Source organism: Ochotona princeps, chromosome 24, assembly GCF_030435755.1.
Source record: "Ochotona princeps isolate mOchPri1 chromosome 24, mOchPri1.hap1, whole genome shotgun sequence".
Classification (NCBI taxonomy): Eukaryota; Metazoa; Chordata; class Mammalia; order Lagomorpha; family Ochotonidae; genus Ochotona; species Ochotona princeps.
In genome coordinates this window covers 3373069-3397778 of record NC_080855.1, presented here as the reverse complement: position 1 = coordinate 3397778, position 24710 = coordinate 3373069, and the positions used below count along the sequence as shown (strand labels likewise).

At 53.4% G+C, this 24710-nt stretch overlaps 2 protein-coding genes across 2 annotated transcripts; both read left to right on the top strand.

Annotated features, from left to right (window-relative positions):
- Positions 1-16041: 16041 nt before the first annotated feature.
- On the top strand, positions 16042-18358 carry LOC131483301 (speedy protein E4A-like). Its single transcript, XM_058681181.1, has 5 exons — positions 16042-16202; positions 16673-16731; positions 17160-17245; positions 17907-18084; positions 18212-18358. The coding sequence occupies exons 1-5, from the start codon at positions 16094-16096 to the stop codon at positions 18269-18271; spliced, it is 492 nt and encodes a 163-aa protein (XP_058537164.1). The 5' UTR covers positions 16042-16093; the 3' UTR covers positions 18272-18358.
- A 1261-nt stretch (positions 18359-19619) lies between these two features.
- Positions 19620-21300, top strand: LOC131483292 (T-complex protein 1 subunit theta-like). Its single transcript, XM_058681161.1, is given in 3 exon segments — positions 19620-20196; positions 20199-21191; positions 21194-21300. Coding segments are annotated over 3 exon segments (1638 nt in total). The 5' UTR covers positions 19620-19637; the 3' UTR covers positions 21280-21300.
- The last annotated feature ends 3410 nt before the right edge of the window (positions 21301-24710 follow it).

Here is a 24710-nt window from a genome sequence, read left to right as displayed (position 1 = left end):
ACTCGACTTTACAGTTCGAGGAGTCCAGTACTTGCAGCATGAGCATCGTTAACGGTTAAGTCAGGGACACCAGTTCAGTGGCTGCTCCAGGCGTGGCGCGTTGCCTTTTGGGAAATGTAGTCCTGGGACTTGCCCTGGGCCCTAAGGATGGGCCCTTGGAGGCAGCTTCCGGTGCTCTATGGCGCATGTGCAGGCCCCCCCAAAGCGTTTGAGGTGTCCACGCCTGCGCAGCACAGCCGCACTGCCCAGGCTTGCTGTGCGGTCCCTGTGGTGTTGCAGGCTCCATCTCCCGGGCTTTCCTCCTGTGGTTGAGAACCGAAAGCCCCTGCGGGGTTGAGTGGCTAATTGGCCGGCTGCCTGGCCTCCACCAGCCTAGATCCGACAGGGAACCAGGAACGCGAGCCCCAGGAGCGCATGGCTTGGGATGGTGAGTGGACGGTGAGTCCCTTGCGGGCGGACAGGGCCCCGGGAGCGCTGCCTGCGCCAGCTGAGCCCCGGAGGTGCAGACTCGGCCCCTCGGAGAGGCCCGGAGCTCGCTGTGATGCTTTCTGCTGGGCACTGCCCGGAACCTCCTGAAGAACAGGTGATGGGCACTGCCCGGAGCCTCCTGAAGAACAGGTGATGGGCACTGTCCGGAGCCCCCTGCAGGGTGGGTATTTGGTACCGGCTGGGAGTGGACGGCAGGGTTGGGGTCGCTTCTGGACCAGCTGCCCCTGCAAGGTCGTTCCCACTCCTCCCTTCACCATTGGGTCCTTGGTGCCACTAAACGTGCTTCCGTGCCCGGGTGCCCCTCGGGTCCGCCTTGATGGCATTCCACGTTAGAATTAGGGGAAACAGGTAGCGGCTTTAATGGCTTAGTGGCAAAGCAGGTTGGGAAGAAGGCGACAGGCACCCTTGGCAGTGTCCTGTGTCAGCTTGTGGAAGTGATTGTGCGGGGCGGAGTGGCAGGCTGCCTCCTGCTGGACGAAGGTGAGGGGTGCTGAGAATTGGGGTGACTTGGCAGAGGTCACTGTGTGTGTGTGTGGCTTGGCTCATGGTGCCACTGCAGAGTCTTACCTCGCCAGCGTCCTGCCCACCATGTCCCCCTTGGTTCTCTTCCCCCTCCCGGACCCCCATTTCCCTGAAAAGCAGAGTGACAACAAGAGGCAGAGAGAAGCTTCCATGTGCTGCTTCACTTGGCACGCGGCTGCCACGGCTGGGGCTGGTCCAAGCCCGAGCCGGAAACTCCGTTGCGGTCTCCCCGGTAGATGGCAAGGACCCTGGGACTCGGGCCGTCTTCCCTGGCGCATCAGCTGGGAGCTGGTTCTGAACCATAGCATCTGGGACTCCATGCAGCTCAGATGTGGGACGCCCACGTTGCAGGCTGCCAGGCCCACCCCATCTGACCCCAGGACCAGCTGGGGTGCTGGGCGAGGCTGGAGCCAGGAGGCAGGAGTCTGGAGGTCCCTCAGGGTCTCCTACATGGAGGTCAGGGGTTGAGTTCCTTGGTCCGTTTCCCGCTGCTTTCCCAGGCATAGGGAGCTGCATTGGCAGTGGGGCATTGGGACTGCAGCCAGTGAGCAGGTGGGATGTGGGCACAGCAGGTGGCGGGCCAGAGCTGTGGTGCCACAGACCCAGACCCCTCCCATTTGCTTCTTGTACTGCACGAGGACATCTGTTTGTGACAGGTGCCCTGGTCAGTCCTGACCAGAGAGAGAGAGAGGCTCGTGCGGCTTGTCAGCACCTGATGGTGTGGGGGCCTGCAGGGGCAGGTGTGTGTGCCCACAGTCACCCTGGGAGCCCCAGCCGAGCGTCCACAGCGGGCCTCCGTGTGCCGGGCATGTCTGCCTGCACAGGCCGCCAGGCCCCCGAGCTCAGTGCCTGCCTCCTCCTCTCCCCTAGCTCCACCGTCAGCCGGCCCCTCACGCTGATCCAGAAGCCTCCGAAAATGAGCCGATCGCAGGTGAGTCGCCGTGTGCTGTGTGTTTGCTCCCACTCTGAAGAAAGATGAAGCTCCTGATCACGTGAAACACACCTTCCCTGCAGAGGGTGGGTGAGCTGAGAGCCCTGGGCCACCTTTGCATGCAGGCAGGGGTCATGGGGTGCCTGAGGGACTTCTCGTTGTTGGTGGGTTTTCCCTGTTGCCACGTTCCTGGAAGTGTTTCTGGGCGGGAGCCAGTGAAGTGGCCTGTGACTTTGTGCAGTAGGAGCCGTGGCGTCCTTGCCACAGGCGCCTCCGTGCGGCTCACAGCAGCCCAGGGCCTGCTGCCCAGGGAGAACCTGATGTGCACGTGCTTTGCCTGCCGGTCCAGGGGTGAGCCCTGGGAGGGTGGCCGGTGCCTCACCTGCCAAGGATCTCTGTCCGTGGGGTGAGTGGGCCCCACAGCTGACCAGGCAGGTTTTCTCTCGTCTCACGTTTCCCACCTGGTGTGGCCTCTCGCCACTTTGCTGAGCCGGGGATCTGTTTCATGCTCAGCCCTAGGCGGTTTGTCCGTGCCTCGCCGGACGAGCCTCTGACGTTTGCTGTTTCTACGTTGGTGTCTTCCCCATAGAGTCTCCATTTCCCTTGACTTTGGAAAGACATTAATCAGCAAGCAAGGGCCAAGGCAGGCCCAAGACAGGAGGTGGGAATTGCATGGGGGTCTCCCACGTGCCTGGGCCCAAGTGCGTGAGCCATCACCTGCGGCCTTCCAGGGTGGGTGATGTTAACAGGAAGCTGGGCTTGGGGAGGAGCCAGGCCCTGGTGCCAGGCATCTGTGCGGAATGTGGGCGTGAGGCCCAGCGCCCACCCCCGTGTTTGTCTTTCCACAACATGGGGGTCTTTCCTTAAGGTATAGCTTCCTGTGTTCTGCAGTCACGTGGTCCTCGTGGACAGAGAGCTCGTGCTGCTCTTGGTCACCAAGTTGCAACAGGAGCTGCCCTGGCGGGTCTCTTGTGCGTCCTTGCCCCCGTCTAGTTTTCTAAGGAATCCGGGTTGTGTGTCTTAATTTGCCAGTTTGGCTTGTGTTGACATGTTTTATCTTACTCTTTGTGGAAATCAGTCCATTGGAAAGGTGGAGGTCTGGGTTATGGAGGGCAGCCTAGCAGGTGTGCTGTGCCCAGGGCGCAGTGGCCAGTAGCGCCCTGTGTTTTCCCCAGGTTCCAGTGGCAGTGAGCATGCACAGGCGTGGCCAGCAGGAGAGCTGCGGGTGGGGTGGGTTTCCCACGCAGGAGAGGCCTGGTTTACACACAGGTGCAGAGACAAGGTCTGTGAGGAGTAGCCCACTGAGGACTCCATGGACACGGCTGGGGTGGCGGGGGGAGTGCCGGGTCCAGGCCCACACGTTGTGTGTCTGACCTAGCTCCCCTGCTGATGCATCTGGGGACCTGCGGATTGTGGCCCAAGTGCTGGGGTCCCTGCACTCACGTCGGGGACTCAGGTGGAGCCCCTGGCCCCAGCTGTCACACCATTTCAGAAGTGAACCCAGGGATGGAAGCTCTCACTCTGGTTTTTCTGGTCTTGGTTTCTCCTGCTGTATCACTCTGCCTTTCAAAAGACGTTTCTGAGGATATGTTGGGACAGTCTGTCCAGGCGAGGGCCCTGTAGGTGGAGATAAAGGATTGCAAGGGCACCTGCCGTGGGCGTGAGGCGGGACAGGCTGTACGTGCACATCACCCGCATGACCTGGGCCTCGGCCGGCAGCTCTGGCCGGACGCCCTGACACAGGACTCCTTGTGGGTGTGCATGCGTCAGTTAGTCATTTGGGGAGCAGACACTGCAGGTAAAGCCTCAGCCGGCAACACCAGCATCCCAGAAGGCCGCCAGCTCGTGTCCCGGCTGCTCCACTTCGGACCCAGCTTGCTTGCTTGCTTTTTTTTTTTTTCGGAACAATGTTTTATTATTTATCATTTTATGATGCAGTTCCATAGGCTCCTGGGATTTCCCATGACCCCTCCCCAGCTCCTCCCCCCACCTAGTTCTTCTATATCATTTCTTAAGTGTTTTTGGTTTTTTTTTTTTTTTGAAGATTTATTTATTTTATTACAAAGTCAGACACACAGAGAGGAGGAGAGACAGAGAGGAAGATCTTCCGTCCGATGATTTACTCCCCAACTGAGCCGCAACGGCTGGTGCTGCGCCGATCTGAAGCTGAGAACCAGCAACCTCCTCCGGGTCTCCCACGCGGTGCAGGGTCCCCAGGCTTTGGGCCGTCCTTGACTACTTTCCCAGGCCACAAGCAGGGAGCTCGATGGGAAGTGGAGCTGCCGGGACCAGAAGCAGCGCCCATTTGGGACCCTGGTGCATTCAAGGCGAGGACTTTAGCCGCTATGGCACGCCGCCGGGCCCAAAGTATAGTTCTTCATACACAGTCATATGTCCATCATTGCGGGCATGGACAATGGCAGAGAGTCCAGCATCCTATTGTCAAGCTATAGTAAACAGTTTCAGTGTAAGTCCATCCTTGTCTGGAAGTAGAAATGCATGCTGCATTCTATCCTCACATCTGGATGTGTTAGTCTCCATTTCACAGCTACTGTACATCCCCTTAAATGAAAAGTCACAATAGAAAATCAACAATAGGAAGAAAACTAGAGATTTACAATGCCATGAAGTTCAATAACATGTTACTAGATATGACAGTCTTTATTGCACAGCTATTATAAATCCCCTTAAATGAAAAGCCACAAGAAAAGATCAACATCAGGAATAAAAAAATTTAACAACACCATGAAGTTCAATAATATGTTACTGATGGATTAATGTGTTGCTGAAGAAATGATAAAGAAAATCAAGAACCCTCTTGATGAAAGTGATGCTACTATATGATCTAGGAGTCTCTGAATAATTTAATCACAAGAAGCTGTTATGAGGAGATGAAACTAACAAAACCAAAAACATCAAAATCCATGAGATACAGCTCCTGCCAATTTTTCTTGGTGAAATATGTCTCTTCTAGACAACAAATAGATGGGTTTTGTTTTTGAATCCAGTGTACTCATCTATGACTCAGTTTGATTAAGCTTAAGGCGGTTACTCTGAGGGTTCACATGTATGGGTGGTAATTTGGTCCTGTCCTTTTAGCAATGGGTTGTTCATTGATTTAGTCTTCTGTTGTCATTTTCCTGGGATGTTCTTCTCGTTTGCCTTTGGTTTTGTTGGGTGCTATTCTTCTTGTCTGTCAAGAGAACATCTTGAAGTATTCTTTGTAGGGCATGTTTGGAAGAGGCATATTCTTTTAACTGTTCTTTACTGGGGAAGAATTTTATTTCATTTTCCAAGACAAAAGAAAGCTTTTCTGGACATGTTATCCTGGGCCGACAATGTTTTTCTTTTAGAATCTGGAATATGTTACTCCATTCCCTTCTAGCCTGTAGAGTTTCTTGTGAGTGGTGTCCTGTGAGTTTAATTGGCATTCCTTTATATGTGAATTGATTTTTTTCACATGCACATTTAAGGATCTTTTCCTTATGTTCAATTGAAGAGAGCTTGATGATCATGTGTCTTGGTGAAGATTGCTTTGGATCAAGCCTGTTGGGAGTTCTGTGCCCCTCCTGGATGTTATTTCCCAATTGTTTCTCCAGATTAGGGAAATGTTCGCTTTTTATTTCATTAGATATATCTGTAAAACCAGTTTCCCTTTCTGTACCTTCTGGGATTCCCATAACTCTTATTTTAGGCCTCCTAATAGTGTCTTTTGATTCTTGAATACTATTTTTGGCCTGATCCAGCTCTGCTTCCAGGTTTTTGTTTGCTTCCCCCTGACAACAGTAAATATCTTCCACTTCTAAGATTCTGTTTTCTGCTTTCTTGATTCTGTTTTGGAGACTCTCCACTGTGCTTTTAATTTGCTCTACTGTGTTCTTGATTTCTGATATATCAGCCTTGATTTGCTTTATTGCTGCTTTTTCTTGTGTAACATATTCCTTAAATTCCTTGAACTCTTTTTTTTAAAAGATTTATTTATTTTATTACAAAGTCAGATATACAGAGAGGAGGACAGAGAGGAAGATCTTCCATCCGATGTTTCACTCCCCCAGTGAGCGTAACGGCTGGTGCTGTGCTGATCCGAAGTCAGGAACCAGGAACCTCTTCCAGGTCTCCCACACGGGTACAGGGTCCCAATGCATTGGGCCGTCCTCGACTGCTTTCCCAGGCCACAAGCAGGGAGCTAGATGGGAAGTGGAGCTCCTGGGACCAGAACCGGCGCCCATATGCGATCCTGGTGCGTTCTAGGCGAGGACTTTAGCTGCTAGGCTCGCCGCCAGGCCCAATTCTTTGAACTCTTGATCAGAAGCTTTAAAATGATTTTTATGAATTCTGTGTCTCCCCTATTTTCTCGATGTCTTCCTCAGTTAAGTCGGAGGTTGGCATAGGGTTTTGCTCTTTTGCAGGGAGTTCAGTAATATTCATTGTGCCTTTGTCTCTTCTTTTGCTCTTGGTCACTGTACTTCTGGTTATCATATTCTTCTGCTTGGGGCAGGTTTCTAAGCTGTGTCACCCACAAGTCTACAGTTCGATTTTACTTGTTTCTGTTGGTACACAGTTGTTTGCTTATAGCCAATTGTGCCACTCCCTCCAGCAGGTTCCAGGTCTGGGTTCTTATCTTAGATTTCCACCGTGGTCTCTGTAGCCCCAACTCCTGGCTCCCCACTCTCCACCTCCTGTGATATCGTGCTGAGGCTGCACTGTTGTCTGTACAACCTTTCTACCACTTTCGGTTGGAGCAGGTCCCAGGATTAGGGAGACACCAGGTATCCTATATAGCTAGGATCTTGCCAGACCTGTTGCATGTTAGGTCTGGGTGCCACACGAACTTATTTGGACTCGTACGATGCCATAGACGGTATTATTTTCCTGTGGGACCAGTGCAATCTACTGAACTTGGAGAGTTCTCACGAGCTCAGCACATGCGCAGTTCACTGTTGTCCCTGCAGTCCTAAAGCTTTTGCCAGAGTGTGCAAAATGGTGCCTGACGTGCCCCTATAGAGTTCTTGGTCTGCTGGCCGTCAAGTCTGTTGCTACCCAGACGTGTTTTAGGTGGAACCTGTGGAATGCTGCATTGCTGCAATTAACTGAGTCAAAAAAGAGTTCACTCCCAGCTCAGTGTATGCTCAATCCTTCCCCTTTGCCTCCTTAGGCAAAATGGTGCCCAGTTCAGCTCTAGGAGGCTGACTGGGCTGTGAAATCCACCCTATTCTCGCACTGCCCATCTGGGATCTGCTGCTAGGTCTCTGCTCCTGCTCAAATCAAACAGACCAGCAGGACGGACAATTCTATGTCTGGGCTCACCTCCCGAGCTCCCAGTCAGAGTCCCTTCCCACCTGGTTGCTGGTGGAGTTCCGGCTGCTGGTGGAGTTCAGATCCCGGTTTGCTGAATGCGGCTGGAGTATCAGTCAGTGCAACACCACACCGTTGTGTCTGCTGCTTTCCTGTGTCTCAAGTCTCTAGGTACCCCCCTGCTGCTGTTCTGTCCTCTCCTATTTCCTGGAATGTGTCCTCTCTGCTTCATCCTGATGAACTGTTTCTCAGTCCGTTTAAACATGTCCTTACCCTGTTCCGCCATCTTGATTGTCTCCCTGACCCGGCTTTCTGCGAGTGGCCTGGGAAAGCAGCAGAGGATGGCTCAAGCACTTGGCCCCTGTTGCCCACATGGAAAATCCAGAAGCAGCTCCTGGCTTGAGCCTGGTCCAACTGCAGCCATTGCTGGCATTTGTGGAGTGAACTGGACGGTGGAAGATCTCTCCATCGCTGCCTCTCAGTAATGTCCTCCTGACTGGCTCACCCACCACTGTAGTTGGTGACGTCCCCAGGCTGTGCCCTGGGCCGGCCAGGGTTGCCGTCTGCATGGAACGTCCGGGCTGACTGGCACAGCCCGTCTCCTTTCACTTGTTACCTCTTTGCATCTTCACATCTTTTGTATTTTATTGTAAGATTTGTTTATTTTTTATTGGAAAGTTAGCTTTAAAGAGAGGAGGAGTTCCATCGATGATTCACTCCCGAAGTGGCCACAATGGCCAGAGCTGAGCCAATCTGAAGCCAGGAGCCAGGCGCTTCTTCCGGGTCTCCTGTGTGGGTGCAGGGTCCCAAGGCTTTGGGCCGTCCTCGATTGCTTTCCCAGGCCACAGGCAGGGAGCTGGATGGGAAGCAGGTCGGCTGGGGCATGAACCACTGCCCAATTGGGATCTCAGTGTGTGCAAGGTGAGGACTTCAGCCGCTAGGCTACTGTGCCGGTCCCTCACATCTTTCTTAATTATTTCTTTGCATCTACTTGGAAGGTGGACTGACAGAGGGAGGAGAATACCTTCTATCTACAGATTCACTCCCACATGCCAGAGCTGACCCAAGCTGGAGCCCAACGCCCAAGATGCCCACCAAATCTCCCACGAGGGGGAAGGGGCCTGTGTGACTCTAGCTTCCTCCGTCATGCCCCAGTTTGCACTGGCAGGAAGCCAGACTGAAAGTTGAATAGCAGGGACTTGAACCTGTGTTTGTATGGGATGCACATGTTCCAGGAAGTAGCTTGACCCCTAGCACCACAGCACCCACCCCTGAACCCTCTTCTTCTTAAAAAACTTCTATTTATGTTACTTGAGAGAGTCCAGACAGGGAGCTCTTCCATCTGCTGGTTAAACCCCACAAACGGCTGCAGCTGCTACAGCTGAGCTGCCCCTAAGCCAGAAGCCAGAAGCCAGGCGTTTCTTCCAGGTCTCCCACGTGGGTGCAGGGGCCAAGCACTTGGGCCATTCTCCACCACCTGCCCGGGCCAGCAACATGGAGATGGTTCTGCAGTGGGGCAGCCAGGACTCCCACCAGTGTCCATATGGGATGCCCGTGTGTAGGCAGAGGGTTAGCTTGTTACACTACTGACCCCTGCACCTTCCTTTTGACAAGTGTGCTTTTGTAGGTAGCACATTGTTGCTTTTTTCTTGCCTTTTTTCCCCCTAAGTCAGTCTGACAGTTCTGCATGTTACTTGGGCTTTTTCGGCCATTCACTTGCACCGTGCTGAGGGAGAGGTTGGGCTCCAGTGTGCTGCTTCTGGTTTGTTCCCGTTGGGTTGTCAGTGGGAACGCGGCTGTGGGATGTGGTGGCTGCTTTGGGGTTGCTGGTGTGCTGCTGCTGTGTGTCCCAGCTCAGCAGGAGCTGCTTTCCTGGGTCCCTCTTGTTGCCTTTGATTTCCACACGCAGTACACACAGAGCAGTCCACGGTTCTGTTTACTACACTTGATCTTAGCCAAAAGGCCAAGAAGCGATCACGGTTCTGTTTTAAATGACCGCTTGTGTGATCCCCTTTGCTGGAGTAGATTCCTGTTGTTGGCCAGAATCCCAGACGTGTGCTGGTTCAAGTCCCGGCTGCTCCACATTTGATCCAGCTCCCTGCTTATGGTCTGGGAGAGCAGCAGAGCATGGCCCAGCTCTGGCCGTTGTGGCCATTCAGGGAGAGAATCAGCAGGTGATTCTCTATATCTATCTCTATATCTAGTTGTCTGTCTTCTTTGTAACTCTGCCTTCCCACTTTTATTTGAAAAAATCTAGAAAACTGAGGTGACAGGGGAAGTCCAGCAGCTGGTGGGCTGGCCGTGTGCACTGTGGCCCCTGGCCGTGAAGAGCACAAGGGTGGAGGTCAAGGAGTCTGGTGGGAGATCGTGGTGGGTGTTTGTCGCCCTTGACTGTGGGGGCTGGGCTGGCTCTGGCTGTCGTGTGTGGCACAGGACAGAGCCCCGAGGCAGAGCGGGCACCAGGGTACTCTGCTTCATGTCCCACTTGGCGTCTCACTGCCGTTGCAGGGGCCCTTGTGGTTCAAGGACGTGGCCGTGGGCTTCACACAGGAGGAGTGGCAGCAGCTGGAGCCGGTGCAGAGGAGGACTTACCGGGAGGTGACGCTGGAGAACTACAGCCACCTCGTGGCCGTGGGTGAGGAGTGCCCTCCTGAGTGCCCTCTGGGTGGCGCCGTCAGGCCACTTCATGCCCACTGGGTGGTGCATAGGGTACAGATAAGTGCTGGGCAACCTGGCAGCCCAGCCCTGACCTGAGGGCCCTGCTTCTCACAAACAGGCGGTGACGTCTCCAAGCCACGCGTGATCGTGAAGTTGGAGCTGGGAGAGGAGCCATGGCTGGCGGACAGAGAGCTTCCCTGTCTGAGTCCTCTAGGTGAGCAACAAGAGTGTTTACTGTCCCAGCCGAGGTGACAGCAGGACCTGTGTGCACGTGGCCCCAGGTCCCTGCCCTCTGCTGGCACTGGCTCCGGCTCCAGGGAGTTTGCTCTCACAGCCCTGAGGCCCCTCTTGGTCGTCCACCTGGTACTGGCAACGACCTTTGTTTGCAGACACCCCAAAGTCTTACAGGAAAATCACCATGAGACTTTTGTGTCCCCCCTCCTGTCTTGCACTGCCTCCCTGCTGGATGGCAGCTCCGCCCTCTCTCCTGTTCCCAACTCCACTTCCCCATTCAGAGCTCAGTCATGGCCTGTGCTGGCCGGATGAACACCTGCCCCCGGCCAACAGATGACCTGTAGCACTGACTGCCCCGTGGACCCAGCACCTGAACTGTCTCCTGGGTGACCGGCCTGGCAGCATGGCAGCGCCAGGGCGTGTGCTGCTCTGTGCTGCCCACAGTGCCCGAGGACTTGAGCCACCAATCTCCTCCTCCCTAATTGGTTTTGTAAAGATTTGCTTTATTTGAAAGGTGGATTTACAGAGAGAAGGAAGAACAGAGAGAGTTTCCATGTGCTAATTCACTGCCCATAAGCTGGAGCAGGGCATTCCAAAGCCAGAAGCCAGGCGCTGCTTCTGAGTCTCCCAGTGGGTGGCAGGGTTCCAAGCACCTGGGCCATCCTCTACTGCTTTCCCAGGTGCATTAGCCAGGATCTGAGTCAGAAGTGGAGTATCCAGGACTCGAACCAGTATCCATATGGGAAGCTTGGGAGGCTTAGCTTGCTGTGCCATGGTGCATTTTTGGTTTCTGACTGTTGTTGCTGTGAAAGGTCACTGTCCACACATTCTCACCGTCTGCATAGTCCCACTGTCCATGTGTTCTCATGGCCCACGCATGTTCACTGTCCACGTGTTCTCGCTGTCCACACGTTACCACTGTCCATGCATCCCGTGCCGAGAGATGGGCTTTCTTCCTCAGCTACCTGTCCAACGACATGGAAGAGCACAACGAGGTCCCCAAGCAGCCATCTTCTTCCTCTATGGCAAGAACTACTCTGAGCTGCCAGAACGCTGGAAGGGTAAGCACTGGAACATCCCACGTGGTGGTCACCACTGACTCATTTGTTCCCGTCAGGGATGCGGGCTGGGCAAGGACGCACCTTGAGCCGTGAACTGAGTGGTGAGGGTCCGGGATTGGGCATGGGCTCTCCTGCTGGCGAGTGGCCCCACCTCAGGCCCAGAGTCAGGGACCCCCACGGACAGGCCCAGGATGGCTGAGGACCAGAGTTCAGAACCAAGGGCCAGGGCACCAGGGAGTCTGTCCCCCAGCCCACCCGTGCATGGGGACACAACTGGCTGCTGGTCACGTCTGACTGGGTCTCTCCTGCTTCCAGGTCAGTGAGCCCAGGGGACACGTTCTGCAGCAGCAGCAGCAGCAGCAGCAGCAGCAGCAGCAGCCAAGACACCAAGGGCCACTGCGAGATGGGGGAGAGACCTGCTGGGTGGCAGTCTAGAACAACCCAGACTCTTCTAGATCAGCGTCCCCCCCAAGCACTTCTGGGAGCTGTGGGTACTCTCGGGGCTGTGTGGTGGGACAGCATCCTATCCAGTTCCATCTGGCCCGAGACTCCAACAAATTGGCACAATTGATCTCCTCCCCTGAGACAGCAGCTGCAGCCCTACCCATTTATTTATTTCATGAGTTCGTTTTCATCTATCTGGTCCCCATGGTCGAAAACCATCAGAAGGGACCAGCGTTTGAACTCATCATGGGGATGAATTGCACTCCAATTACATTTCTAATGGAGTGCATATTCTGATTTAGCTCTTTTATAATGTATACATTTTATGATCTATTTTTGTGAAGAAAGTATTTATAAAATCTATTTTTAGAGATGATTAAGTTTATTGCACAGAGTTTTGAAATAACCACTGTTGTTAAAAATGCTTTTCTATAGTTTTCTATTAGCATTTCACTACTTACATACATGATACATAAATATAATTTTGTTCCAGTTTAGAAATTTTTACCTCTTATTATCATACAGTCTACTAGATAGGGAATCCTGCAATTTCCTGATTGTTTGTGGAGATTTTGCATTTTGTAGTGACTTTTGTCAAGATTCCATTGTCAGGTTCATCTGGCCTTGACACCTTGAATTTGCAAGAGGACCGTGGTCTGTCTCTATGTGAAGGGAGAATGTGAATTATACCTCTTGGGGACATGTAATAAAACAGTCTTCTTACCTCCACCATGCATGCTGGATTTTCTGTCCCATCTTGCGTGCTGTCATGTGGTCTTGGTGCGCCATGGGGTGGTGGTCCCTTGACTCCCTCGCTGGACTCTGAGCACTGATGGTGATTGACTCTTCACCTGCAAAGGGCCTTGGAGCGGGAGGCATGGCCAGCACTGGAGTGCAGAGAGACCCAGGATGCAAACCTGGCAGGTGCCTATAGGTTAGATGATAGGGACGAGAAACGTTAGCTCCTGGTTTAGTGCCCAAAGCTTCTCAGCCACCAGGGCTGGGCCACGGCACATGCGGGAAGCTGACACCTCTGTAGGCAGCACCGGGCAGTGGGGACACTCACCTGTGCTCAGGGAAGACACGGCCACCCCTCCCTCAGGGACAGGCTCCCACACCTGGGGCTGCACCTCTTCCTCCTGGGCTCCTGAGGCCAATGCGCTCTCCCCTCCTGTCAGCAGGGAACTGGAGGAAGACTCTGCTGGCCACTCCGAGGGGCCGTGACACCCTGGCTGGTTGGTTCTCTCCTTGCCTGCTAGGTCTGGTCTCTCCAGCACTCAATACTTCCTGCTGGAGGCCGGGCAGCCTGGAGTCTCTTTGGTGACAGTCCCCACCTGTCCCCTAGGCTCAGCAGACTTCCTCTCTCTCTTGACCCAGTCAGGGTACGGGTGCACGTATGTCGAAGCCACAGTGTTTGATAGGATGCACCAGACACTCTCTAAGGTGACAGGGCCAGGGAGGCTGCCAGGGTGTGGTGAAGGACAAAGGGGAGCTCCTGCCAACTCCAGAGCATCCAAACATGCACTTCTTTATCAGAGAGACAGAGCTACAGAGACAGAGAGGGAGAGACAGAGAGAAAGCTTCCATCTACTGCCTTCCTTCCTTCCCTGAGGGCTGCAACAGCCAGGACTGTCCCAGGTAGAAGCCCACATTCCAGGACTTCATCAGGTGACTATTCCGTTATCTCCTGCTGCAGCTTCCCAGCTTGTATTCACAGAGCAGCCGGGACATGAACTGACATCTCTCTGAGGTCTTCTCTCTGTTCCTGGTGAATGGGCTGAGGAGGGGCTGGCTTAGAGGCGCAGGCTCAGCAGGGAGAGAGCCATTGCTTTCCATTTCCCTCACGGCAGCCTTTGGATGCACTGTTTTGGGTGTAGGTTGGTTTTTTGCACGCTGCCCTAATTGGGGGTGGTGGGATGCAAGCTGAGGAGGACCAGATGGCACAAAAAGCTAAATTTAGCTCCCAGCAACGTGGCCATCCATTCTGCGTCCTAGCCGGCAGCTGAGGCACAAATACCATGGCCCCAACCTGGCACCGCTACAGCACAGTACCTGCCTCTGAGGATAGGAAGAGAGATGGTGATGCTTGGCTGGGAAAGTCCAGTGAAAGAACTAGAAAATAACATCCAGGAAGAGCATACAACTCCCAACAGGCTTAACCAAGAGTGGTCGTCACCAAGACACATGATAAGCAAGCTCTCCTCAATTGAACATTAATAAAACATCCTTAAATTCTACGTTTGCAAAATGAACGGACATATAAAACAATGCCAGTTAAACTCACAGGAGACCTCTCACAGGAAACTCCACAGCCAGAAGAGAATGCAGCAACATCTTCCTGAGTCCCAAACCAAAACATTGTCGGCCCACGATGTCGTACCCAGCAAAATTTCCCTTTGTCTTAGAAAATGACATAAAATTCTTTCACAGTTAACAAAAGTTAAAAGAATTTGCCTCTTCCAAAACTGCACAACACAGCATACTTCAAGATGTTGTCTTGACGGAGTAAACAAATAGCACCCACCAAAACCAACAACATCCCAGGAAAAGAACAACACAAGACTAAATCAATGAACAACCCATTGCTAAAAGGACACGACCAAATTACCACCCATTCCTAGTAACCCTCAATACAAATGGCTGAAACTCATCAAGCAAACATCACAGATTAGCAGACTAGAACTAAAGAAAAGAAAACAAAAACAAACAAACAAAAACTGAAACACACATCTGTCTCTTGCCAACAGGAGACATATCTCACCAACAAACTATATGAACATAACCAGCGGAAACTCTACCTCATGGATTTTGGAGAACTGGGTCTCCTCACTTGCTAAGCCTGAGCAGTGGACAGCATGCCCAGATGCACTTGGGGCATAGGGCAGCTCACCGAGGTCTGCAGACATTTAGTACCATGTAGACGATGGGAGACAGAACAACTCGGACAACTCTACAAACCAGGATTTAGCATCAAGCATCTGGGCAAACAGACACTCTAAGGTGGACGATGTCAGTCAGAGGACCTTGGAAGAAGAATTTCCTCATTCTTGCAGAAACAAAACCAACACCATTTCAGAACTATCAAAACCACTTAAGCAGTCCCCTCAGAGCCTGATCCACATCTGGGACCTGGGATCATATGGGGTGGCTGTCCTCCATCCCCAGCCACTCATGCGCTTAGGATGCTGGGTATGGCTTCACCTCTTCTTCTTCCCTTTCCCCAAGAACACAGAGAAGAAAATGAACATCAGAAACGATGGTGTCATGCATGTGAGCCTATTCCTCGACCCTTCCCATGGGATAGAGTGGTACACATGGACATGGATCCATCTCAACTACACAATCAACATCAAAATAAAATCATTTTATAAAACTTGTTGCAGATGAGTAGGGAGGCCAGAGGCCTGGAGTGTGGCTGTGGACAGTGTGGTCAGAGATGGGGTCCTGGGTCAACCAAACGAATGGTCCACACAGGGTCAAGTGTCAGGCAGGTATGGCAGTTGCTCTTGCGATGATTAGAGCTGGTTGCCAGGTTGGAATAACAGATGACATCAGAGGATTCTGCCCCTCCTGATTGGAGGAGCCACACTCGGTGGCACCTGCCAGCACTGGCTAACTGCATCTTCTCTGAGCTGGGCTTCAGTGTTGACTCCCAGGCTGAGGAAGACACGGTGTGCGCTTGAGCCAGACAGGCTTGATCGGGAAGGACTGTGAGAGATCAGGGTGTGGGTCCGCGACAGGGAGCCAGGGCTTTGAGGAAGACCATGGCCAGCTGCGAAGCAGACTCCCAGATCGAGGACTGTCCCCAAGAGGCGCTGGTGGCTGATGAAGTCCCAGGACCATCAGGTGAGGGGCCCCGAGGGAGTGGGGACTGAGAAGGTTGATGGGGAGGAGGAGGGTGGCAGCAGTCCTAGGGAGCTGAGGACAAGTGTGATGGCAAAGCAGGCCTCGGGGTCCGGGATTGGAGGAGAGGCCTGGAGGAGGGGACCAGGATGCCCACCAGGACACAACCCCAGGGAGCTAGGCATGGCAGTGCTGAGACAGAGAAACGATTGGTGGTCCTAGATTTCTGAGGAAGAGTAGGAGACAGGCTGGGCGATGTTGGGTGTTGGGGGTGGTGGCAAGTGTGCCATGTGTCAAGGAGCAGGCGGCCTCAGGAGCAGGCCCCAGGCTGGGGCTGGGGAGCATGGCCGGCTTCAGTTACTCTGTGGGGACCAAAACTAGAGATGGCCCATCACAACAGAGCCAATTCCTTCCCACAGCCCCACGCATGGACACCAGCTCCGAACCCCAGAGTTCTGCCTGCAGCAGAAAGAGGCCTTGGTCCTCAGCCTTCTCAAACTCGGGGTCGGACTCAGACATGGAGGTTTTATCTGAGATGCAGGGCACCTGGCCTCGAGGCTGCAGGGCGAGCTGGCCCCGCAGCTCCAGCCAGAGGCGCAGACAAAGCACAGAGCCCATGAAGAGCTGGGCTGTGGAGTGGCTTCTCGGGCTGAAGATGAGGCTAAAGAAGCAGCGTGTGTCCACGGTGCTGCCTGAGCACCACAAGGTCTTCAACAGGCTGCTCGGTAGGGGATGAGATGGGGTGATGGGTGGGGTCATTGGGTGGGTAGGGAGAGGTCCTGGAGGACCAGGATGGAGCCTTCCAGTGTATAGTGAGAGAGACTGGGGGCCTAGGGATAGCCCTGGATCTGCCATGCTCTCTGACACACGTCAGCTCTTGCTGCCCATGCCCACCAGTGGGGCTGGGGGGATGCCAGGGTCACTGTTATGCCGGGGTGTCTCCCACTGATCACCCCATGGAGACTCAAGCAGGGCTCAATGGCACATGGGCAGCCACTGGCATGTGCCCAGGCCCAGCACACACATCCATGCTGGACCAAGACCTTCCTCTGTGGCAGCCACAGCCCCTTCCCTGTCAACCATATGGGCCCAGCCTCTGCATGGCTGCTGGAGCCTTGGCTCTGGCCTGAGACTTCCCCAGAAGAGGCCAGGGCCCGCCTGCTTCTCAGCCTAACACGCTGGCCCTTTTTCCCAGAGGATCCCGTGGTCAAGCGGTTCCTGGCCTGGGACAAGCAGCTGAGTGTATCTGACAAGGTGAGTGGGCCCAACACACACGGATAGATTGGGTTGGGGACACACGGCATAGCACCCCTACACTCATCTGCCCCTGCACGTGCCTCCACCCAGCACGCACACACAGTGCCTGCCCTTTCCTGACGGGCCCTGCATGTGTGACAGAGCCTGTGGCAGCTCTGCTCCCCACCGAGACTGCTGCCTCTGTGCCAGGCCCCAAGTCAGGCCAGCCCGGATGTTGCAACTCTGGTGGGCGTCCCTGATGATCTGGGTCCACGTCCCCTGCTTCCTGCTCCTCCAGAGCCCTGGGAACCCCAGCTGCCCTCACTCAGACCCCTGGCAGTTGCAAGGCTACACTGGGTGGCAACAGCCCACAGCCCCAATCCCCAACACTCTGTCCTGATTCTCATCAACTCAGGACTCATGTCGGGCTCCCCTCTCTCCCTCAGTACCTGCTGGCCATGGTCGTGGCCTACCTCAGCAGAGCCGGCCTCTTCTCCTGGCAGTACAGGCGCATCCATTTCTTCATAGCTCTGTGAGTATTCTGCTTCCCGACTCTCTGCCCTGGCCCCTGTGGGCCTGAGTCCTCCGAACACCTGCAACAGCAGAGTCAGCTCCAACACCACACCCTCCCTCTGCTTCTCTGGCCTCCCAGCGCTGCTGCCCAGCCGGCTTCCGGGGCCACACTTTCTTATCCCTGACCTGCTGGGCCCAGGCCCGTGGGGCAGGGTCATGTCACAGTGCCCACAGGCTCTTACAGGCTTGGCCCTACTTTGCACATCTCTAGGCATCCATGTGGCACTGAGTGTAAGATGACAGCTCAGCTTCTGCCTTTTTTTGGCACATCGTTCACTCAGTACAAGGCCTTGGCTGCTACATGCCATGGGCCAGAGAGTGTGACAGGGAATGTGGAGCTACAAGCTGCATGTTGAAGGAGTGCATGGGAGTGCATGGACACGGTGTGTCTGCACTAGGGTGCATGTCTGCGCAGTTGGGGAGGTGTGTGCACCTACATCACGGTGAAGGGGTGGGGAGGACAGGGATGGCATGGATGCAGTGCCCAGGGCGCAAGTGGGAGGCATTCTCTGCCAGTTCAAGTCCAGCTACAGGGGCAGTGAGGGCGCCCATTCAGAAGCTGAGCTTGGCCACAGGCCTTTCTGCTGGGAGCATGCCAAGAGATGGGCTTTCTTCCACAGCTACCTCGCCAACGACATGGAGGAGGACGAAGAGGACGACGAGCCCCCCAAGCAGGCCATCTTCTCCTTCCTCTATGGCAGGAACTACGCCCAGCGGCCCTTCTTCCACAAACTGCGCCTGCAGTTCATGCGCTGCATGGGCTGGAAGGCCAGGGTCACCCTGGAGGAGTGTGAGGAGGTAGGTGGGTGAGGCTGTGGCGGCTTGAGCAGGGCCCAGGAGCCGGGCTGCAGGGCCTGGGCTATGGATGTGGGGACAGATCAGAAGGGCCAGGGAGGAGCCTCTGAGGGAGCGTTTGTCTTTCCAGATCCAAGCCTATGACCCAGAGCTCTGGGTGTGGGGGCGAGACCGGGCCCTCCTTTGCTAAGCGGCTGCACTGAGACCAGTGGGCACCGGCCAGAGGGCAGGTACGTGCAGGTCCTTGAGGTGGGCTGGCAGAGGGCTGTGTCCAGTCTGCGAGATCTGGGGGCCCCTTGAGCTGCACTCCCTTTGGTCATCCCCACCTTTCTAAAACCTTGTCCACATCCACACTGCGAGATCATTACATGGGACAGTGTGCACGTCCAAACCTGCCACTCAATTCTGCCGTGCTCTGCAGTCACCCACAGTCACTTTCCAACACCCCTCACCAGGTTGGCCACACCAGCATCAACACTGCCCCCTCACTCCCACCTCTGCCGCCTTGGCCCCTCCTGCAAGGTTCCACCCCAGCAACACCTCCAGCATGGCCACTGGATCTGCACACTTTTGTGGCAAGTGCACATGTGGGACATGCATGCATGAGTCTCCTTGTGGGTGGGGAGGGCACCAGCTAAACATCTCTATCTACTTTCCAAGTGTTCCTATGCTCATGGAATTTGCCAGAACGCTGGAAGGGTAAGCACTGGAACATCCCAAAACCTCAGGGATGTGGGCTGGGCAAGGACGCACCTTGAGCCGTGAGCTGAGTGGTGAGGGTCCGGGATTGGGCATGGACTCTCCTGCTGGCGAGTGGCCCCACCTCAGGCCCAGAGCCAGGGACTCCCACGGACAGGCCCAGGATGGCTGAGGACCAGAGTTCAGGACCAAGGGCCAGGGCACCAGGGAGCCTGTCCCCCAGCCCACCCGTGCATGGGGACACAACTGGCTGCGAGTCACGTCTGACTGGGTCTCTCCTGCTTCCAGGTCGGTGAGCCAAGGGGACACGTTCTTCAGCAGCAGCAGCAGCAGCAGCAACAACCAAGACACCAAGGTCCACTGCGAGATGGCGGAGAGGCCTGCTGGGTGACAGTCTAGAACAACCCAGACTCTTTTACATCAGCATCCCCACCATGAACTCCTGGGAGCTGTGGGCACTCCCAGGGCTGTGCGGTGGGACAGGCATCCTATCCAGTTCCATCTGGCCCGAGACTCCAACAAATTGGCACAATTGATCTCCTCCCCTGAGACAGCAGCTGCAGCCCTACCCATTTATTTATTTCATGAGTTCGTTTTCATCTGTCTGGTCCCCACGGTCGAAAACCATCAGAAGGGACCAGCATTTGGACTCATCATTGGGATGAATTGCACTCCAATTGCATTTCTAATGGAGTGCATATTCTGTAGTTAGCTCTTATATAATGTATACATTTATGATCTATTTTATGAAGAAAATATTTATAAAATCTATTTTTAGAGATAATTAAGTTTATTGCACAGAGTCTTGAAATAGCCACTGTTGACCGAGTGCCTGAACAGTTTGCTGCAGCCTGGTCATGGCGCATCACGTCCCCACAGCTCCGGGCTTTGCCCAGATGCTCAAGGAAGGAGCCAAACATTTCTCGGGATTAGAAGAGGCTGTGTACAGCAACATACAAGCTTGCAAAGAGCTTGTCCACACTCCACGCACTACGTATGGACCGGATGGAAAGAACAAAATGGTTATCAACCATCTAGAGAAATTGTTTGTGACAAATGATGCGGCAACTATTTTAAAAGAACTAGAAGTACAGCATCCTGCTGCAAAAATGACTGTGATGGCCTCTCACATGCAAGAGCAAGAGGTGGGAGATGGCACAAACTTCGTTCTTATATTTGCTGGAGCTCTCCTGGAGCTAGCTGAAGAGCTTCTGAGGAACGGGCTATCGGTTTCAGAGGTCATAGAAGGTTACGAGATAGCTTGCAAAAAAGCTCATGAGATCCTTCCTGATTTGGTGTGTTGTTCTGCTAAAAACCTTCGCAATGTCGATGAAGTGTCATCTTTAGTTTGTACCTCCATCATGAGTAAACAGTACGGCAATGAAGGGTTTCTGGCCAAGCTCATTGCTCAGGCATGTGCTTTTTTCCTGATTCTGGCCATTTCAATGTTGATAACATCAGAGTTTGTAAAATCCTGGGCCCTGGGATCTATTCCTCCCCAGTTTTACATGGCATGGTTTTTAAGAAAGAAACCGAAGGTGATGTAACATCTGTCCAAGACTCAAAAATAGCAGTATACTCTTGTCCTTTTGATGGCCTGATAACAGAAACCAAGGGAACTGTATTGATAAAGACTGCTGAGGAATTGATGCATTTTAGTAAGGGAGAAGAAAATCTCTCGGATACACAAGTCAAAGCTATTGCTGCTGCTGGTGCAAATGTAATAGTGACTGGTGGCAAAGTGGCAGACATGGCTCTTCATTATGCAAAGAAATGCAATATTATGTTGGTAAGGCTGAACTCTAAATGGGATTTCAGAAGACTTTATAAAACCGTTGGTGCTACGGCTCTTCCCAGATTGACTCCTCCTGGCCTTGAAGAAATGGGGCAGTGTGATAGTGTTTACCTCTCAGCAGTTGGAGACACACAAGTGGTGGTTTTTCAGCATGAAAAGGAAGATGTTGCTATTTCCACCATAGTACTTCGAGGCTCCACGGACAACTTGATGGACGATATAGAAAGAGCAGTAGATGATGGTGTTAATACTTTCAAAGTTCTGACAAGGGATAAACGTCTTGTACCTGGAGGTGGAGCAACAGAAATTGAATTGGCCAAACAGATCACATCGTATGGAGAGACATGTCCTGGCCTGGAACAGTATGCTATGAAGAAGTTTGCTGAGGCATTCGAAGCTATTCCCCGGGCACTGGCAGAAAACACCGGTGTTAAGGCCAATGAAGTAATCTCTAAACTTTATGCAGTACATCAAGAAGGAAATAAGAATGTTGGATTGGACATTGAGGCAGCAGTTCCTGCTGTAAAGGACATGTTGGAAGCTGGTGTTCTAGATACTTACCTAGGAAAGTACTGGGCTATCAAACTGGCCACAAATGCTGCACTCACTGTGCTTAGAGGCATCAGATCATCATGGCAAAACCAGCCGGTGGACCCAAGCCTCCTGGGGGGAAGAAAGACTGGGATGATGACCAAAATGATTGAATGGCCTCATTTTGACTGTAGCTCAAGGTTGCATTTGTAGTAGTGCTCTAGCAATTGCCTGATGTTTTCTTAGTTCCTTAGATTAAGTGTTTTGTGTTTCTGACATCTTGATGTAATAAAAGTGTTACTAGCAAAAAAAAAAAATAGCCACTGTTGTTAAAAATGTTTTTTCTATAGCTTTCTGTTAGCATTTTAATTCTTTTAAATATTTTTTAAGATTTACTCATTTTATTACAGCCAGATATACAGAGAGGAGGAGAGACAGAGAAGAAGATCCTCTGTCCGATGATTCACTCTCCAATTGGCCGCAAAAGCTGAAGCTGAGCCAATCCGAAGCCGGGAACCTGGAACCTCTTCCGGGTCTCCCACGTGGGTGCAGTGTCCCAATGCATTGGGCCATCCTCAACTGCTTTCCCAGGCCACAAGCAGGGAGCTGGATGGGAAGTGGAGCTGCTGGGATTAGAACCGGCGCCCATATGGGATCCCGGGGCTTTCAAGGCAAGGACTTTAGCCGCTAGGCCACGCCGCTGGGCCCAGCATTTTAATTCTTACATACATGATACATACATATAATTTTGTTCCAGTTTAGAAATTTTTAAAAACTCTAATGCTTATATAATCTACGAGATAGTAAATCCTGCAATTTCCTGATTGAGTGTTTGTGGAGATATGGGTGTTTGTTAGTGACTTTTGCCAAGATTCCATTGTCAGGTTCATCTGGCCTTGACACCTTGAATTTGCATGAGGACCGTGGTCTGTCTCTATGTGAAGGGAGAATGTGAATTATACCTCTTGGGGACATGTAATAAAACAGTCTTCTTACCTCCACCATGCATGCTGGCTTTTCTGTCCCATCTGGCGTGCTGTCACGTGGTCTTGGTGCACCATGGGGTGGTGGTCCCTTGACTCCCTCGCTGGACTCTGAGCACTGATGGTGACTGAGTCTTCACCTGTAAAGGGCCTTGGAGCAGGAGGTGTGGCCTGCACTGGAGTGCAGAGAGACCCAGGATGCAAACCTGGCAGGTGCCTGTAGGTTAGAGGATAGGGACAAGAAAAGTCAGCACCTGGTTTAGTGCCCAAAGCTCCACAGCCACCAGGGCTGGGCCACAGGCACACGCGGGAGGCTGACACCTCTGTAGGCAGCACCGGGCAGTGGGGACACTCACCTGTGCTCAGGGAAGACACGGCCACCCCTCCCTCAGGGACAGGCTCCCACACCTGGGGCTGCATCTCTTCCTCCTGGGCTCCTGAGGCCAATGTGCTCTCCCCTTCTGTCAGCAGGGAACTGGAGGAAGACTCTGCTGGCCACTCCGAGGGGCCGTGACACCCTGGCTGGTTGGTTCTGCTCCTTGCCTGCTAGGTCTGGTCTCTCCAGCACTCAAGACTTCCTGCTGGAGGCCAGGCAGCCTGCAGTCTCTTTGGTGACAGTCCCCACCTGTCCCCTAGGCTCAGCAGACTTCCTCTCTCTCTTGACCCAGTCAGGGTACGGGTGCACCTATGTCGAAGCCACAGTGTTTGATAGGATGCACCAGACACTCTCTAAGGCGACAGGGCCAGGGAGCCTGCCAGACTGTGGTGAAGGACAAAGGGGAGCTCCTGCCAACTCCAGAGCATCCAAACATGCACTGCTTTATCAGAGAGACAGAGCTACACAGAGAGAAGGAGAGATATTGAGACAGAGAGGGAGAGACAGAGAGAAAGCTTCCATCTGCTGCCTTCCTTCCTTCCCTGAGGGCTGCAACAGCCAGGACTGTCCCAGGTAGAAGCCCACATTCCAGGACTTCATCAGGTGACTATTCCGTTATCTCCTGCTGCAGCTTCCCAGCTTGTATTCACAGAGCAGCCGGGACATGAACTGACATCTCTCTGAGGTCTTCTCTCTGTTCCTGGTGAATGGGCTGAGGAGGGGCTGGCTTAGAGGCGCAGGCTCAGCAGGCAGAGAGCCATTGCTTTCCACTTCCCTCACGGCAGCTTTTGGATGCACTGTTTTGGGTGTAAGTTGGTTTTTTGCACGCTGCCCTAATCGGGAGTGGTACGATGCAGCCTGAGGAGGACCAGATGGCACAAGAGCCTCGATTCAGCTCCCAGCAGTGTGGCCATCCATCCTGCGTCCTAGCCACTAGCTGAGGCACAAATACCATGGCCCCAACCTGGCACCGCTGCCTCTGAGGATAGGAAGAGGGACTGGTGATGTTTGGCTGTGTTATGACACTACACAATACTACGCTAGAGAACCATGTCTGAGGAAGATTGTGTGAGGCATATGTGGACTCACCCCTGTGCAATTGCAATACTCACTGGATTGCTCAAGAGTTATGGCGTCCATGGGTTGAGCTGAGCATCACCAAGGAACCTGCTGGCACTCATGGAAACTCGGGTTGCGAACAGACCCAGCTCATCCAGGATGCAGCCCCTGTAGGAACACACACACAAAATGATATGTAGTGGCAAGGGCAACAACATGCATCAGCTCACACGAAGGACTAGACAGAGGGTGCAGACTGCAGGGTTAGGAGCTAGAAACCTCTGGAACAAGTGAGATCTGGGTGTGGGAGTGGGCCTAGTGGGGGATGTGGGGAACTCCCCAGCTGGGCTCTAGCCCTCACTGCTGAGCACATGAGGCAAGCCTGGCTAGTGGTCAGTCCGGGCATGGCTGATCCCCTTGTTGTCAAGTATTTCTGGTGGAGAAACAGCTGATGGATGTGGCAGGGCCTGAAAAAAGCTTGGCACACTAGCATATGCAGGATCCCAGATGGAATGTGTGCCATTAGGGTTGCCCATCATAGCATCTGCTAGCGTGAAAGGCGGGGATGGCAGAAAATTTGGCAAGTCTAGGTGGCACCCAACCCCCACTCTACTTGAGGACTAAGCCTTGGGCTGGCAAACCGGGCTAGGCTGCAGCACTGATGGCAAAGGCCAAGATGGGTGATGGGCTATGCCAGGCTGTGTCAGAGCATGCACTGGCACATGCAAGCTCTGTGGCTGAGAGCAGGTCTTCTCAGGAAGCTAAGAGGATGCCCCGGGTAGGGTATGGTTCCCACTGGTGAGTGCAAGAGTCAGAATGGGGGTGGCAAACTGCACTGGACAGGACTGCAGTCTCCCTCAGCATGCCTGTGGACTGGTCTGGGGTGTGCCAAACTAGGTTGGGCTCTAACACCAACTAGTGCCCTCAAGAGCCAGGGTAGGAACTGGTACTCTGCAGGACCAGGGTAGATGTCGCATGGAGTAGCCCAACTGGGTCTTGTGTGAGCCGAGTCTGGGTATGAATGAGTCTTGGCTGTGCTGAAACATGCAGCAATAAAAACTGGAGGGCCCAGCACCATGGCCTAACAGCTAAAACCCTCGCCTTGAACGTGCCAGGATCCCATAGTGCAAAGGGTCTGATTCACACAGCCCTGCTTCTCATCCAGCTCCCTGTTTATGGTCTGGGA